We start from the raw sequence: 18878 nt of genomic DNA on the forward strand, positions 1-18878 counted from the left end.
AATCCCAACTTGATTTAGCTAGCCTGGCACGATTAAAACAACAAAATAGTCCGAAAAGTAAAAACCCTGCCCACAAAGCCCACGGGGAAATCAAGTGCACCTAAAGTAATAGAATGGATTAAAAAAAATACATTTTTGACCCAGGTGGAACAATCTGTTGTCAAGAAAAAGGAGATGAGTGTGGACTACAGGAAAAGAAGGACCGAGCACGCCCCCATTCTTGTCGACGGGGCTGTAGTGGAGCAGGTTGAGAGCTTCAAGTTCCTTGGTGTCCACATTACCAACAAACTATCGTGGTCCAAACACACCAAGACAGTTGTGAAGAGGGCACGACAAAGCCTATTCCTCCCCCTCAGGAGACTGAAAAGATTTGGCATGGGTCCTCAGATCCTCAAAAAGTTAAACAGCTGCACCATCGAGAGCATCCTGAATGGTTGCATCACCGCCTGGTATGGAAACTGCTCGGCCTCCAACCGCAAGGCACTACAGATGGTAGTGCGTACGGCCCAGTACATCACTGGGGCCAAGCTTCCTGCCATCCAGGACCTCTATACCAGGCGGTGTCAGACGAAGGCCCTAAAAATTGTCAGATTCTGGCCACCCTAGTCATAGACTGTTCTCTCTGCTACCGCACGACAAGCGGTACCGGAACGCCATGTCTAGGTCCAAAAGGCTTCTTAACAGCTTCTACTCCCAAGCCATAAGATTCCTGAACAGCTAATCAAAGGGCTACCCAGACTATTTTCATTGTCGTCATCCCCCCGTCCCCTTTTACACTGCTGCTACTCTCTGTTTATTATCTATGCATAGTCACTTTAACTCTACATACATGTACACATTATCTCAATTACCTCAACTAACCGGTGTAGCCTTGCAACTGTTATTTTACTGCTGCTCTTTAATTATTATTATTTATATTTTTACTTATCTATTTTTTACTTAACACTTATGTTTCTTAACTGCATTGTTGGTTAAGGACTTGTAAATAAGCATTTTATTGGTCTACTACACCTGTTGTATTCGGAGCATGTGACAAATACAATTTGATGTCCTGAGAGCAGCGTTCCTACCTATGTATTAATGTCCTCCTCAGCCGTATCTGGGTGCGGCAGCTTTCCTTGTTTACCCGTTCACGCTTTCAGCACCGGACAGAGAGGGCCTGGTGGCCAGAGAGGGAGGCCTGGAAGGGAGCCAGGGTTAAGGGTTCAAGAATGGGGGCACAGCTTTGGGTCTCTGCAGGAACATCCTGCTGGCCTGCTTTTGGCTCCGTGAAAACATACTGCCTCCAAATCCTCTACGCTCCTCCCAAGTATAGGGGTGTGGGTTTAGGAGGCGGGCGAAGGGGCATGGGGGGGCAGGGAGGGTAAGGTGATGATTTGGCTGAAGGAGTGTGACTGCTGGCCAGTTTGGGGGATTTGATGACTGGGTAACACAGCACAAATGCGGCACGAGTGTTGGGTTGGAGCCTGTTTTGTGTGTTGGATTTGAGTCTGCTGTTGAGTCTGTGTGTGTGTGTGTGTGTGTGTCTGTGTGTGTGTGTGTCTGTGTCTGTGTGTGTGTGTGTCTGTGTTTGCACGTCAAAAGGAATTTAACAATCCCTGATGTACTTACTTAATACTTCACTTGGATAACTATACATTGATAAAAACTTTTGACACAAATCAATAGGTGGTGGGATATCCAGAATAATCCCTGGAGCATCACGAATCAGTGCCTAAAACTGGAAGATAATCCCTTTATGATTTCCAGTTGTATTACCTGATCAGCAGTTTACGTGCCAAACACCCTGAATGTAACAGTTTCACAACTGAAATCTGAATAGAATTAATATCATTCTGTGAGATAAAATCTTTTTAATCTATTTTGAATCTATTTAAAAGAGCTCAAATGGAGTGGAAACAACACGAAAAACAAATAATCCAAATGATATTATGGAAACCTTTTCAGTAAAACAACGTGGAATAACCTTTATGCTTGGCTCATTAGCACTCATGGAACAGTGCAGGCCTTGGGGTGGTGGATCATTTGTAACTTGCTACCATTAAAATGGGTTAATTTACAACCTTCAGTGCTTCTGCCCTTCATGGGGACCTGCAGAAGGTTTGCTACTTATGAATAAGTACTCAACGCTTCCCTGTGGATTGAGAGGGGCTGTTGTATTGTATGATACTTCATACTGTAGACTGCGTCCAGAATTCAATCATCGCATATTGACACTTTCCACAATGCTATCTCTCGAAGGCTGTTTGTGCAGTATTTGAGGAAAACTCATCTCCCAAATTGCTTCCTTCTGCATCCCTGGCTGTGTCCCTTTTGTGGACATTTTCAACTGATAGTATCAGTGTTAGTTGACTGATACAGATTGTTTACTTTTTGTGCACTTTGAAATAACACAATTGAATTCTTGCCAGTAAGTTTAGAGCTTAACAGTGCAACAAACCTGATCAGCCACTTGCACTGTCAAGGGGACTTCCAGCACTCCTGTTTCACTGTCAAAAAACATTTTTGCATCCTCGAACAAGGAACGTCTAGGGGGGGGAAGAACAGGGTAGTGGGTATAAGAATACAGGAAATCATTATACTGTACATTAACTCAGCAATATGACACCATCATGCACAGCGCGGCAACTTCCTGCTCATGAACAACCACAATCTGTCAAGGCTGCTACTATTGGGAAGAGCCAATGCTAGCAGTCTTGTTAGATTAGAATTTTGTTGTTGACTTCTGTAAGTCGCCCCACCGTGTATGTCATATTTCAGAGTTTATCTTCAAACATTACATCAGCAAATATGTCCCAGCCTTCAACAACTGGGAAAATTCTCAGTGCGAGGGATAGAGAGAGCCCATGGAGGAAAACCTTCAGCATTTCACTGTAAACCAACACGACTATCCCCCGTTTAGATCTGTAGAACCACCAGGGAAGGCAAGAGAACACGCCTCCACACTACTGTGGGCTGTAGCCATGGTGATGTTCGGCATAAGAACACACCAAAGAGGGCTTGCAGTCATACACAGAGCTTATGTAAAGCAGTAGCTCAATCAATACCCTAGGTGGAGAGCTGCTCTCGTGAGAACTGCCACCTCTCTACTACTACGCAGCCAATACTTGATTAGCATGAAAACAACAGTCAGATGCCAATCCACAGTGGATCCACAGTGAGCAGCACAAACCCAGCCCACTCCTGACTCCTCTCTCTCCCTGTTTGGTAATGCTGGCTCTATGAAGGCATGAGAGCTAATGCTGCCAGTGTCAGAGGGTTTAAAGCAATTTAAGAGGGATTTCCAGATGTCAGAGGTTTTCCAAATGAATACAAAGCTCTGGAAGTGACGCCCAATGCTTCCAACAAATCTGTCAGAGCCTAGGGAAAAGGCGGGTTTCATAATTACGATCTTACAGCAAATCAGTGTTGTATTTCAACCAGCTCGGATGTACAGATGTTGGATCTTAAATTTACCAGTTTCTCACAGCAGGAAAATAATCCTGCAGCAACAGGAAATGTGAATTATTGTGTGAATTCTAATTAATGTACACTTTTTTTACGGGTTAAAACATTTTTTTTGTTTGTTAGGGGAAATGAAGTCTGACATATTAAAGTGGAAATGACAAACTTTAGAAGACTTTTTAAACCTTGAATACACTACACCTCTGCATTTCCTGCTGTGCAAGACATTTCCTGCAACAAAATCTGTACTGTATGACATTTACAACAAAACAGAGAAGCGAACATGTCTCAATTGTATCTCAAGCTCTCAATGACAGAAGGGGGAATTATTATTGGGAGTTGTTTGGAAGCCCTTGTGTTCTCTGCTAATAGAATCTCTGCTGGAGAGTCACTCTTGAACTAGCTTGGCAGGGTAGAGTGAAAAAGCCTGGCGGGATGTCGCCAGACCCATATGCTGCTGAGGGGAAATGTGCGGTTGGATGAGATTTTCAAGTTTTTGGCATCCCGCAATTTTACCTCATGCTGCACTCGGCAACCAGTTTATCCACCATTTCTCTCCTCCAAATCTTACCCAGATAACACTATGCACATGTAGTCTTCAACAAGATAATGAATTATAAGAGAACTTAAAAGGTAACTTCTAAAATAAAGGAAACACCAACATAAAGTGTCTTAAAAGCGCGTTGGGCCACCGCAAGCCACCAGGACAGTTTCAATGCACCTCGGCATAAATTCTACAAGTGTCTGGAACGCTACTGGAAGGATGCGACTCATTCTTCCACCAGAATATCCATCATTTGGTGTTCTGTTGATGGTGGTGGAAAACGCAGTCTCAGGCACCACTCCAGAATCTCCCATAAGTATTCAATTGCGTTGAGATCTGGTGACACACACACCCTTTACATTTACATTTACATTTAAGTCATTTAGCAGACGCTCTTATCCAGAGCGACTTACAAATTGGTGCTTTCACCTTATGACATCCAGTGGAACAGCCACTTTACAATAGTGCATCTAGGTCTTTTAAGGGGGGGGGGGGGGGGGGGTGAGAAGGATTACTTTATCCTATCCTAGGTATTCCTTAAAGAGGTGGGGTTTCAGGTGTCTGAAACCTTTAAAAACCTTTAAAAACCTTTAAAACCCCTATGCTCCTTTGAGACCCCTCTTTCAAAGTCACTGAGATCTCTTCTTCTAGCCATGGTAGGCAAGATAATGGGCAACTGGGCATTTTTAAACATGACCCTAAGCATGATGGGATGTTAATTGCTTAATTAACTCAGGAACCACATCTGTGTGGAAGCACCTGCTTTCAATATACCTTGTATCCCTCATTCACTCAAGTGTTTATTTTGGCAGTTACCTATAGACCTACACAGGTATAGTTGTACCTGTGGTGCTTAGAAAGCAATGCTTGTGTATAAACCAATGACATTATTCATTATATTATCCTCACATAAGCAGTCAAAGACCAAGGTGGCATTTCAGCGAACATTTCATTGGCATCTGCCTGAGTCACAACACAAGTGGCAGAAAGATCCTGTTGGAGTCATTTTGTGTCACTGCTTAAAACTTGGAAAGTCTAAAACGCAATAAGCTGTGGACCACCTATAATCCTGACAGTGGAAGGCTCAGTAGACTGACACGAGAGTGAGAGTGTGAGCGAGAGAGAGAGAGAGAGAGTCAGAGATCCATCAGTCTCTGTCAGCGGAATACTGTCTAACTTTGGGACAACGTTCGTGCTATACAGTGGTTTAAACTTTAGGCTACCTGAGAAAAGGCAGCAGAGTATGTTTTAAAAAATATATCCCTATTCAAAATGGGCTCCTGCTTGGCTTTCACTTTCACATTAAACAGTGATTATGAACAAGGATTACAAAATGGATTTAAGAAGATTAGGGAATTTCTCATCATCACATTTAGGAAAAGGAGGAAAAACACCCTTGACAACTGACATCCCCCCTCAAAAAATATTATTGAAAATATATATTATTCCTTCCCTGTAACTCATGTACAGTAACATTTATGTATGTTAGTGATGTAGACCAGTAAATGATGCACTGCTTGGTGAAGTCAGCAGCTCTGTTAATTGTAATCTGGGTAAATCAAGAGTAATCTCCCTTTTACCAGCCTGAGCTGACTAGTTGACCGGACGAGCTGGGCAACATCTCCCACAGATTAGACCTAAAGCATTTATGATCCAGAACAGGTCCCTGTTCAATCAAATCCGCTGACCATGGCCCGTATTCACAAAGCTCATCACAGTAGTTGTGCTGATGTAGGATCAGATCCCCCCCTGTTAATATGATCATTTTCATTATCTAGCTAAAAGGAAAAAACGATCGTAGTATATTGAGTACATAAAAAACTGGATTTAGCTATCAATATCTGCACTAATACTATAAAAAAAAGGATATTTATCCCCACAATGAACTGCTATAAGAGATGATCTACTGCTATGTATATTTTGGTCTGGATATGTACTGTAAAGACAAAGAGAGATGATAGAGAGACAAAGAAATAGAGACAAAGAAATAGAGAGAGAGCGAGACAGACAGAAAGCGAGAAAGAGACATTTCTAGGACTGTGGAGGATTCCGAACTCTCTGTAGCCTGAGGGCGATCCATCCGTGGTTCAGGAGTGTACACTACATGTACACTCACAGTCAGAATCTATTGGAGAAGAGGCAGAGGCAGAGATAAACGGCCGTCTGAAGAATATATAACAAATGACTTATCTAGCAGTAAGATGAAACAGCCCTGCCTGCCTTCCTGCCTTTGTGTGTGGTGAGGCCAACCTACGGAATCTTCTCACACGGAACCTACTGCCACGGTTCTAGCAGTACCAGAGCTGCCAGTTTTGATGTCGCATAGTCACGAACGGCTTAAGACAAAAGAAACACACACACACACACACACACACACACACAGACACATAGAATCTAGAAATAATACCGCAAATCAAAATTGGAGCTGATGCATCATACAACCCCCACCCACCAGTTGCAGACCGTTGCTGTGCTAGTCGTGACAGCCTAGCTAGAGTATGTGCTTGAGAGAAGGTATGTTTTTGTTAACACCAGAGATCATGTGATATTTTCCAAACTTTTTGTATCCGGCTGGATTTCCTGTCTGCTGAGGCTCTCTTTAGGAGTTTAGAGCATGTTAAGGATTACAGTGTTCTCCAAGAGACCTCAGAATGGGGCTTTGTGCGTCGGCCCGGACCGTTATGTAACTAAGCACTGTACTGGATACGCAATCAGGTCTTCTACTGCTGGATGGAGGAATAAGGTCAGAGAGAGAGAAAGTGAGAGAGAAAAACAGAGAAAGTAGGGGGGAGAGTGAGTGATCAGAGAGAAAAAGAGAGAGATGTTGAGAGACAGAAGGAGAGGAGGGGCATGCCTCCCGCCACAGCATGGCAGCAGTAATGCTCTCTCCCCTTAATCCTGGTTTTAAACCTCTCTCTGATTCACTAAGGCAGATTATTGTCATTTCCCACTTCCCCTCCAGCCCTCCGGAGTCAAGGCATCCGATATGCCATTAACTTTTGTCATGTAAAACCTCCCTCATCTTCCAATGCCATCAGTAGACCTGAAATCTTCTTAGCTATGAACATGCCAAAAAAACAAGGTAGGCGTGAACGGGAACTCTCGCCCCCTCTCCACAGCGTTCTCTACTCCTCTCATCCATGTACTGAAGGTCGTCTTTCCTGTTCCCCTGGTGCTCAAACTGCAGCTCAACTCAGCCTCACCGTCCTAAAAATAGCCCACCCATCCTTCCAGAAATTACCATGTCCTTCAAAGTCATTAAAAAACATTATCAGAAGCCTTCACGGCACTCCATTTCTGTGTTGGGAGCGAATTGCACTTCGCAGTGCGCTGTTTAATTGGTGAAGATGATGGAGGACATGTTTCATAATTGTAACTGCTGGCAGTGACAAGATTTTTTGGTCATTAGTGTTTCCATTAAACTGAAGTTCAATTCCATTACTTAAAGAAACCGGTCCACCACTTAAAATTACCAGGTAAACTGCCTTCAGTTTCAGAATAAGAGAAACAGTAAAACAAAGATAAGGCAGGCTAAATTGAATCTGGTCTGAAATATTCACACCATGATTTTAGAGTACGGTAAAGCATTCTGAACATACATATATAAAGCCTTCACATACAGTATAACACACTTTCAGCATGCTGTATGACAATCCAATCCATTATCATTGTATTAACTAGGCACCAAACGGACGAAAACAGACAAACAGGGAGGGACGACCTGAAGTTGTCCATTAAGAAATTCTTGTTTCTGTTTTTCGTTGCAAAGCATTTTGCTAGATTGTGCTACTGTGTGTACTATGATTCTGGTGTTAGTATCTGTGTGGTTACCTGGGCAGGAACTTAAGCTTCGCGTTGAAGCTGGACCTGGCCTGGATGTAGCCGGTCTTAGGCAGGATCTCCATGTGGTTCCTCAGCTCCGGACACACCTTGAATGTCAGCCGAAGAGCTGTGCTCGCTCTGCAATACAACAGACAACAGCACTGTTTGGTTAGGCCCTGTACTAGTTAGTTAGGGCTGCTAACTCAACGGAGAGCCTATTTAATAAGTTAGGGCGGTGTTATGTCTATTACACAACAGGTTTCAACAAGCTACTGCTCAAGATGGCATCCATCAGTTTGTGATTTGTTGTATAGATTTAACATGCTTCGACACTAAATTAAGAGGACCCTCATGAAGCAAATTTAAAGGTGAGTGTACTTTACACAGACTCCCAGGATGTCCCCTTGTTACAATGTAGATATTTGACGAGGAAGTCGGAGAGGGGATCATGAGTGTGTGAGGGACATGAACACAAATGGTCTGGTAGGTACTGCTGCAATGTACTCATGTCCTCGTCTCCCAGCCGATAATTTAGGTGACCCAATTTCAGGGGGATCCAACAGATGGTTGTGTCGGTGGTGAGAATCCTCCCTCTGTAGCTGTGGTGATATAAATGGATCACTACCCAGGGAATTCTCCACGCACGGCCAACGACACACATACGCACACACACACGAGCTCCCCTCAACAGCTACAATTAATGACTCACGCTCGGTGGAAGCGCTGTGCAGTCAGTTTTTTCCATCACATCCAGTATACAGAAGTGAGACCACTGAATGGTGGAAGTGTTGAACCCCCAAAGAAATGGATTCAATAGAGGTGCCGAATGGGTGCGCTCATTCCTTTTCCCGACGCCTAAATGAAGTGATCCACTTTGAATAGGGGGTCAAACAGATGGCTCTTCTCCCGGAGGCAAGGACACTCAGGGGTGTCGGAGTGGCCGTCTTTACCTGAGCAAAACAACAACCTTTAAACTGCTGTCCCAGGAATTCAGAGACATATAATCAATTAAGGCCATTTGTTGGATATGAATTGGATAGTGTCTAGTGAACTCATCATTTGCGGGTAAAAGCATATGAAGAGATCTCTACAGTGCCTTCAGAAAGTATTCACACCCCTTGACCTTTTCCTCATTTTGTTGTGTTACAGCCTGAATTTAAAATGTATTACATTTAGATGTTTTGTTCAGTGGCCTACATAAAATACCCCATAATGTTAAAGTGGAATTATGTTTTTTGACTTGTTTTACAAATGAATTAAAAATCAAAAGCTAAAATGTCTTGAGTCAATAAGTATTCAACCCCTTTGTTATGGCATGCCTAAATAAGTTCAGGAGTAAACATGTGCTTAACAAGTCACATAATAAGTTGCATGGACTCACTCTGTGTGCAATAATAGTGTTTAACATGATTTGTATGACTACCTCATCTCTGTACCCCACACATACAATTATCAATCTGTAAGCTCCCTCAGTCGAGCAGTGAATTTCAAACACAGATTTAACCACAAAGACCAGGGAGGTTTTCCAATGCCTTGCAAAGAAGGGCACCTATTGGTGGAACGAAAAAAGCAGACATCGAATATGCCCTTGTGCATGGTTAAGTTATTAATTGCACTTTGGGTGGTGTATTAATACATCCAGTCACTACAAAGATACAGGTGTCATTTCTAACTCAGTTGCCGGAGAGGAAGGAAACCGCTCATGGATTTCACCATGAGGCCAATGGTGACTTTAAAACAGTTACAGAGTTTAATGGCTGTAATAGGAGAAAACTGAGGATGGATCAACAACATTGTAGTTACTCTACAATACTAACCTAAATGACAGAGTGAAAAGAAGGAAGCCTGTACAGAATACAAATATTCCAAAACATGCATCCTGTTTGCAAAAAGGCATTAAAGTAGAACTGCAAGAAAATGTGGCAAAGATGTCCTGAATACAAAGTGTTATGTTTGGGGTAAATCCAAAACAACACATAACTGAATACCACTCTAATATTTGAAGCATGGTGGTGGCTGCATCATGTTATTGGTATGCTTGACATCGGCATGGACTAAGGAGTTTTTTTTTTTAGGATAAAAATAAACAGAATAGAGCTAAGCAGAGGAAAAATCCTAAAGGAAAACCTGGTTCAGTCTGCTTTCAAACAGACACTGGGAGACATATTAACTTTACAGCAGGACAACAACCTACAACACAAGGCCAAATATACACTGGAGTTACTTAACAACACGACACTGAATGTTCCTGAGTGGCCTAGTTACAATTTTGACTGAAATCGGCTTGAAAATCTATGGCAAGACTTGAAAATGGCTGTCTAGCAATGATCAACAACCGACTTGACAGAGCTTGAAGAATTAAAAAATAATAATGTGCAAATATTGTACAATACAGGTATGCAAAGCTCTTAGAGACTTACCCAGAAAGAATCACAGCTGTAATCACTGCCAAAGGTGCTTCTACAAAGTATTGACTCAGAGGTGTGAGTACTTATGTAAATTAGATATTTCTGAAATTGTTGTAATACATTTGCAACAATTTCTAAAATCACTTTATGGGATATTCTTAAAATTTTTAAAATGTATTTTACTAGGCAAGTCAGTTAAGAACAAATTCTTATTTTCAATGACGGCCTAGGAACAGTGGGTTAACTGCCTGAACGACTTTGTGTGTAGATTATTATTATGGGGTATTGTGTGTAGATGAATGAGAGAAAAAAAATATTGAATTCAGGCTCTAACACAACAAAATGTGTAATTAATACTTTCTGAAGACACTGCATGTATAGTGCATCCGGAAAGTGTTCAGACCCCTTCACTTTTTCCACATTTTGTTTATTATAATTTATTAAATTAATTGTTTTCCTCATCAATCGACACACAATACCCCGTAATGACAAAGCGAAAACAGGGTTTTAGATTTTTTTTGGCAAATTTGGCAAAAAAAACAAAGTATTCAGACCCTTTGCTATGAGACTCAAAATTGAGCGCTGGTGCATCCAGTTTCCATTGACCATCCTTGAGATGTTTCTACAACTTGATTGGAGTCCACCTGTGATATATTCAATTGATTGGACATGATTTGGAAAGGCACACATCTGTCTATATAAGATCCCACAGTTGACAGTCACAGCAAAAACCAAGCCATGAGGTCAAAGGAATTGTCCGTAGAGCTCCGAGACAGGATTGTGTCGAGGCACAGATCTGGGGAAAGGTACCAAATCATTTCTGCAGTATTAAAGTTCCCCAATAACACAGTGGCCTCCATCATTCTTAAATGGAAGAAGTTTGGAACCACCAAGACACTGACTAGAGCTGGCCGCCCAGACAAACTAAGCAATCGAGAAGGGCCTTTGTCAGGGAGGTGACCCAAGAACCCAATGGTCACTCTGACAGAGCTCTAGAGTTCCTCTGTGGAGATGGGAGAACCTTCCAGAAGGACAACCATCTCTGCAGCACTCCACCAATCAGGCCTTTATGGTGGAATGGCCAGATGAAAGCCACTCCTCAGTAAAATGGCACATGACAGCCCACTTGGACTTTTCCAAAAGGCACCTAAAGGACTCTCAGACCATGAGAAACAAGATTCTCTGGAAGCCAAACGTCACATCTGGTGGATGGATTATCCTGGCAAAAGGAAACATTTTCACTAACAGGGATTTAAACAAATTTGAGCACAACATTTGAGAGAAATATGCTTTTGTGCATATGGAAGAATTCTGGGACATTTTATTTCAGCTCATGAAACATGGGAGCAACACGTTACATGTTGCGTTTATATTTTTGTTCAGTACTATGACTCTGGGTAAACATATGACTGGTTACTTACTGTATGTTCTCTAATCATGACGAAAGACTCTCCATAGAACTAACATTGTAGCTCTAACGTTCATTCTATGAGTCATACTTCATGTTCTCCTGCAGTGCCAATACTTTCCACCGGTTATGGTTTTGAACTGACACCCATCGTTCATCACTGGATAAGAGCGTGATCTAATGATTATCAAAAGGGTATTACATGGGTATTATATTCTAATACGCTTGACCAGATAGGGTTTAGTGATAAGGCCTATGGCTGGTGGAGGTTTAATGCTTTCAGTTATACTAGTTAAAATCCTAAGCCCCATATATCCAGGAGGCTTATAGCTGTGGAGCTGATAGACTTCCTTACACTGTCATCTGGTCATCTGACTAGTCATCTGACTGACTAGTGCGCTCACACCCATTGCATGCTTAGTGCCCTTGACGGGGGAAGGTTTAGTCAAAACAGTACAGTTAGAAGATGGGCTAAAACTGCTTCTCCAATAGAAATCCCTGATCACACCTGTAGGCGTTGGCTAGCTAAGCACATTTGCAGAACAAGTTATTGATCTAAATGTCATCTGGCGCCAAATTGTCCATGTGCAGGCCATCAAATTAAACCACTCCTTAAATATAAAGTAGTTTTTGACAAAAATGGCAACATCTCAGTTTGTTATTTTCACGAGGTTGGAGTAATTGCATTTTCAACTACTCAAGACATTGGCTCGAATCTATGTCGTGCCTTTAGATTTTGATAAAATTAACAACTAAGGAAGAAATTTTCCCTTCTCTCATTGACTCCTCAAACCCCAAATGTTTGTCATCTGCTTGGTCTGTTTCGCAAGTGTTCCTGGAAGTCTTGCAATGTTCCGCCTCTGGGTTTAGAAACTGTGGTTTAGTGCTAGAGTTGCTCATGGATAGACTGGGTATCAGTCTGGTTGTGCCATTATGCCACTCCTCGTCATGCCAAACATATAGCCTGGGACAAGGCTAGCCCATAACAATAATAATTCTTAACATTCATGACTTGTTAAGGCTAAGGCCTCTACTAACATACGTCACTAGTCAAGGTGCCCATGGCTATACTGTAGCGGTGCCACTTTCCATCCCCTGCACGTCCAGATGGCACACTGGGTAAAAACCCACGTGGCCCAAGGCCTGATGGGATACTCAACACCTCAGAGGGAGTCTGAGTAATTACCCCACCAACACCACAGCGATGTCTCCCCTCTCCTGGCAACGTCAAAAGATAAACCCCAAATCAACCAACTCAGGAGACTACTGGAGAAATGCCTAGGCACCCGTTCCTTTATGCTCTATTTTTAGGAATCTTCCATTCAAAAGCGAGGCAACGGAGAGAACAACTATTGTTTCTGTAGGAAGAGGAGCGGCGTCAGAAACAAAAGACATTAATCAACTCAGCCTCATTCCTCGGGGTGAGAGGAGGACGGTTGTGCATACAGGAGGTATTGTTATAAATAAGTGAGGGAAGAAAGAGGGTAGAAGGTGGTTTTAGGAAAAGCAGATTGTCGTCTGCTTTGTCATCTTCTTTGACTCCCCAGCAGGTGTCAGTGGAAATGGTTTTAAATGTTTGGCTTTGATTTGACTGGGTGTAGGCGATGAAACTTGCTGTCACATGAAATATGCTAAAAGGGGATAAATCATTGACTCAAAAGCCAAGATGACATTTTGTGTGATGCTGGTTGGTGCTGCTCTCACTGTTTCCCCCAAATATGTCAACTGCTTTATACAACCATAACTATAAAGCAGTTCTATGTACAACACAGTATATTATTTTATACTATTGGTAAAAGAGCAAACATAACATATTGTATGATGCGAGTTGATGTCTATTTTTGGGGACTTTTGGGGGGGGGTTAAAAAGCTGGCGTTCTCGGCATCACTGTCGCGGTCATTGTCACATGCATTTGTGTGCGCTCCAGCTTCCAGATGGCAGCTGCCACAAATCCCTTCTCGCACTGTGACGTGTGACAAAAAGACGTACATGTGGAGTGACATGCCTGTAAACGTTATGGCCTGCAGCACTTTCTTAACTCCTCGGCATAATGTATAACATTCATAATCAAAAAGGATTTGCTATTGCTCAATCCCACCTAAAGAAGAGGGGATTGAGATCTTAAATGGCACCTTATCCGGGGTCCTTGGACCCCATCCGATACAGTAGTCCCAGGGTTTGGTGGGTTTAAGTGAAGTCTAATACATTTCCCTGCTTTTGGTCATGTTATTAAATATTATGAACGGTATATTCAAAATTGTCCCCATTTTGCTGAGTTATATCTCAGAAAAGCTTGAGTAAGCTGTCCATGTGATTGCAAGGCATTTTCTTGAATAGTTTTTCTGTAAAAACAGAATTTAGCACATGCTAAATGGGACGGTGTTAGACTAGCACTCAGAATATGCAACAGCAGCTAGAAACAAGTTATATAAACGTGTCAAGTATAAACAGCAAGAAAAGTGCTATTACACTGCATTTGTTTTTTAAGAATGTGTTGTCTTCTAGAGGGGGATATAGGTATGGAGGGAGACAGGCATGGAGGGACACAGAGAGGAAGTGTCACGAACGTTGTTGTAATGATGGTCGGACCAAAGTGCAGTGTGGTATGGTTCCATCATCTTTTATTAGAAGTGAAACACACAGAAAACAATAAAGCGCAAAGTGAAACGTGAAGCTAATATAGTGCTTGCGGGCAACTATACATAGACACGATCCCAAAAAGCACAATGGGGAAACAATAAAACAACAATAAACAGCTGCCTCTGATTGGGAACCATACCAGGCCAACATAGAACTAGACAACCTAGATAGGAACACCCCGACCAAACCAAAATAGAGAGTAAAAAAGGCTCTCTATGGTCAAAGCGTGACAGGAAGGGTAGAGGTGGGATTTGTAACCCAGTTGGCAGCACTACCACTAGATCAGACTCCTGCCCAGGCCAAGGTCTACTGTACATCACGTAAATGAATTACCGTCTCTACCCAATTGACGGACTCACCTGCTTTGGACCACGATACTGTCTTGATAGAGGCGATCGAACATGCAGATCTTCAGGACAATGCTTGGCTGGGCCACCCACACAGGCACGCACACAGCCGTCCCTCGGACCCCAATGGATATCTGTGAATAGACAAGGCCCCTGTCAATCAAAACTAGTGCTTGGATGATTCCGGGATATGCCAGAAGGACATTAATCTCATTAGCCTTCACACATGATATATTATTATAGACTGGGTGGTTCGAGCCCTGAATGGGCCTGATTGGCTGAAAGTCGTGATATATCAGACCGTATACCATGAGTATGACAAAAACCTATATTTTTACAGCTCTAATTACGTTGGCTTCCAGTTTACAATAGAAATAAGGCACCTCGGGGGTTGGTGATATATGGCCCACATACCACAGCAAGGGCTGTGTCTGAGCACTCCGCGTTGCGCATAACAGCCCTTAGCCGTGGTATATTGGCCATATACCACACTCTCTCGGGCCTCATTGCTTAATTATATAGTATATTGTAAATATTGAGTAAGTATAATTTTATTGACTACATCGCTCCTATCACACATTCTCATGAGAGGAAAGCTGTTTTTGTCATACATAAGTTAACGCCTGGCTATTGGCTTTGGCTGAATAGACTTTTGCTGTAGTTTTAGTTCACTCAGGTAATGATGATGACATCATGAGTAAAATCTTACTGGTTCACAGGTTGGGTCGGAGAACTTGATGTGGAAGTCCAACTTAGCCTCCCCTGGTACGGTGGGTGTGAATACAATCTCCAACTTGACACTTTCAAACGGGCCCACCTCCCCCTCTCTGACCTAGGCATGGGAGGAAGTCTTGAGGGAACATGTCACAACAACAATCACATCATCAAGGGCAGGATCAGCGGTATTCATTAGTGCACAGCGTAGCAAAACATTCTGCAACGGAAAACATTTTGCAATGAAAACTAGTTTCATATTGGACAAATTCAGGTAGGTCCCTCCCCATTTTGGCCCATTTGCTTCTGTTTGGTTCGTAGTGAATACACTCCAGGTGAAATATTTTTAGGGCTGATTTTAATATAGTACCCTACATATCATGATAGTGATACAGATGTGAAACTTCTGTCATATAAAATCTAACTACAGTCAATGTTGGGTGTCATCCTCTGCACCATAAAACAGGGATTTCAATAATAAGTTGTGGAAAGAAGAACACTTCAGTGTGGCACCTCACTCCAGGAAAGTTTCAATTCTCTGGGAGCACAATGTGTGTAAATGCGTAAAATGGTGGGGACACACACACACACACACACACACACACACACACACACACACACACACACACACACACGAAAGGAAGCGGGAGAAGCAATGCACCATTACCCCCAAGCCAGGAGTAATGAGCCCAGAATGAGCCAACAACTAGACAGGTAGAGACCGCAGGACACATGACATTAGTGCACAAACCCACCATGGAGAGAGACAGAGAGAGATGACAGACTATCACTTCAGAACTAGTGTGGATGTGTGTGTGTGTGTGCTGTAATTTTTTATGCATTTGGTCATGTCTGATAATTCACCATTTTACGCATTCACACACAAAGACCAAGGCAGAGAACTATCAATACAGAACTATACAGAGAAGTGGGGATGAAGAAAAGTTGTATCATAATAACATTAAAGGGCCCGATTTACATAGCACCTCTTATTTTCAGTTACTTATGTTCTTAACATACAGTTGAAGTTGGAAGTTTACATACACCTTAGCCAAATATATTTAAACTATTTTTCACAATTCCTGACATTTAATCCTAGTAAAAATTCCCTGTCTTAGGTCAGTTAGGATCATCACTTTATTTTCTGATTGTTAAATGTCAGAACAGTAGAAAGCTTTTATTTCTTTCATCACATTCCCAGTGGGTCAGAAGTTTACATACACTCAATTAGTATTTGGTAGCATTGTCTTTACATTGTTTAACTTGGGTCAAACGTTTTGGGTAGCCTTCCACAAGCTTCCCACAAACAGTTGGGTGAATTTTGGCCCATTCCTCCTGACAGAGCTGGTGTAATTGAGTCAGGTTTGTAGGCCTCTTTGCTCGCACACACTTTTTCAGTTCTGCCCACAAATATTCTATGGGATTGAGGTCAGGGCTTTGTGATGGCTACTTCAATACCTTGACTTTGTTCTCCATAAGCCATTTTGCCACTTAGGAAGTATGCTTGGGGTCATTGCCCATTTGGAAGACCCATTTGCGACCAAACTTTAACTTCCTGCTGACTGATGTCTTGAGATGTTGCTTCAATATATCCATATAATTTTCCCTTCTCATGAAGCCATCTATTTTGTGAAGTGCACCAGTCCCTCCTGCAGCAAAAGCACCCCTACAACATGATGCTGCCACCCCAGTGCTTCACGGTTGGGATGGTGTTCTTCAGCTTGCAAGCCTCCTACTTTTTCCTCCAAACATAACGATGGTCATTATGGCCAAACAGTTCTATTTTTGTTTCATCAGACCAGAGGAAATTTCTCCAAAAAGTACGATCTTTGTCCCCATGTGCAGTTGCAAACCGTAGTCTAGCTTTGGAGCAGTGGTTTCTTCCTTGCTGAGCGGCCTTTCAGGTTATGTCGATATAGGCCTGAACGCGTCTCCTTCCTGAGCGGTATGATGGCTGCGTGGTCCCGTGGTGTTTATACTTGCATACTATTGTTTGTACAGATGAATGTGGCACCTTCAGGCATTTGGAAATTGCTCCCAAAAATGAACCAGACTTGTGGAGGTCTACAATTATTTTTCTGAGGTCTTGGCTGATTTCTTTTGACTTTCTCATGATGTCAAGCAAAGAGGCACTAAGTTTGAAGGTAGGCCTTGAAATACATCCAGGGGTACACCTCCAATTGACTCAAATGATGTAAATTAGCCTATCAGAAGCTTTTAGAGCCATGACATCATTTTCTGGAATTTTCCAAGCTGTTTAAAGGCACAGTCAACTTAGTTATGTAAACTGTGAGTGGTTGAAAAAGGAGTTTTAATGACTCCAACCTAAGTGTATGTAAACTTCCAACTTCAACTGTATGAACTAAAAATTGGACTAAACTTTTGTTCTTCATTCAACATTCCAGTCTCTTCTACAAAGAACTGGTGTTGTACCGTAGTAATTATTTTCCAGTGTTGATATAGCAACACTATAGCAGTTACTCAAAGGTGCTGTACCTCTCCGATGGTGATGTCACTGCTGCTGTCTGAGGGCTCTTCCGTGCTGGCCTTGAGGGCCGGGCCTCCCTCCTGCTGCTCTGAGGCCAGGCTGCGTCTTCCTGAGGCAGCCTCCACACCCCCCAGGGTCTCTGACACATCAGGTGTGTGGGCCCCTAATACAACACACACACACACACACACACAGAGACATGTACATACAAGCATGCATCCACACACACCCACTCGCCAATATTTGCCATTGAAACCTTCCTTCCTCCTTTCCCGGAGGTGATCACTGATCTGACAAACTTTACTGACGACTGATAACATGAGCTTTGATATAATTATCAAAGCATCTATTAATCAGATTTTTAAAAACATGCTGAGTAAAGATGTGTGCATGTGTGCATCATTTACCTGATTGTTTGGAGTCTGAAACTAGCAAGGGTTCCTGACTCTTCCTCTCTGATTTGAGTTCTCCTGAGTCCCGTGATGCAGGGCTCTCCTGGCTGTCAGAGGCTGCTGCTATTGAAGTGCTCCTTTCCTGTGAAAGCTACACACACAAACACTTACAAAAACCCTATACCACTGTCCAGCACTGGTCAGAGTAGTGTCTATTGGATATATTCAAATTACAGTGCACGCTGCTAACAAGACAGCTGGACACCGTATTCAATTGCTCATGCTAAAAAAGTTTATATTACTGTAATGTTTCTATAAACCTGATATGGAACAGGGACATGTATGTGACTGGGATCAAGGGTCAGGGTCTCACCTCGGTGCTGGCGGAGGAGGCCTCAGACAAGGCATGAGCCTGGGCTTGGAGCTGGGACTGCGCTAGGCTAGGGCAGGGGGAGGAGACCAGGGTGAAGCATGTCCCCAGGGCCCCCTTGTTGGTCAGGGTGATAGCCCGGGAAATGGTCTGGCCCACCACGTGGGTACCAAAGACAATGAGGTCGATGTCCACAGACAGCTAGGAGTCATGAGACACAATGAAAAGGTGCATAAGTACTAAGAAAGCACATGGATGAGGTACACAGTATTTGAGAGGGTACATTTGTAGAGATGAATA

General features: G+C 42.7%; 1 protein-coding gene across 1 annotated transcript in view; it reads right to left on the reverse strand.

Moving 5' to 3' along the window:
• Positions 1-18878, reverse strand: part of LOC115102274 (cilia- and flagella-associated protein 74) — a 44834-nt gene that overhangs the window by 11439 nt on the left and 14517 nt on the right. The window contains 7 exon segments of the mRNA XM_029622059.2: positions 2441-2528; positions 7820-7948; positions 14627-14748; positions 15324-15446; positions 17825-17979; positions 18224-18359; positions 18582-18779. Of these exon segments, the coding sequence (XP_029477919.2) occupies positions 2441-2528; positions 7820-7948; positions 14627-14748; positions 15324-15446; positions 17825-17979; positions 18224-18359; positions 18582-18779 (951 nt within the window).

This window comes from Oncorhynchus nerka, linkage group LG20 (genome assembly GCF_034236695.1).
Source record: "Oncorhynchus nerka isolate Pitt River linkage group LG20, Oner_Uvic_2.0, whole genome shotgun sequence".
In the NCBI taxonomy this organism is placed as follows: Eukaryota; Metazoa; Chordata; class Actinopteri; order Salmoniformes; family Salmonidae; genus Oncorhynchus; species Oncorhynchus nerka.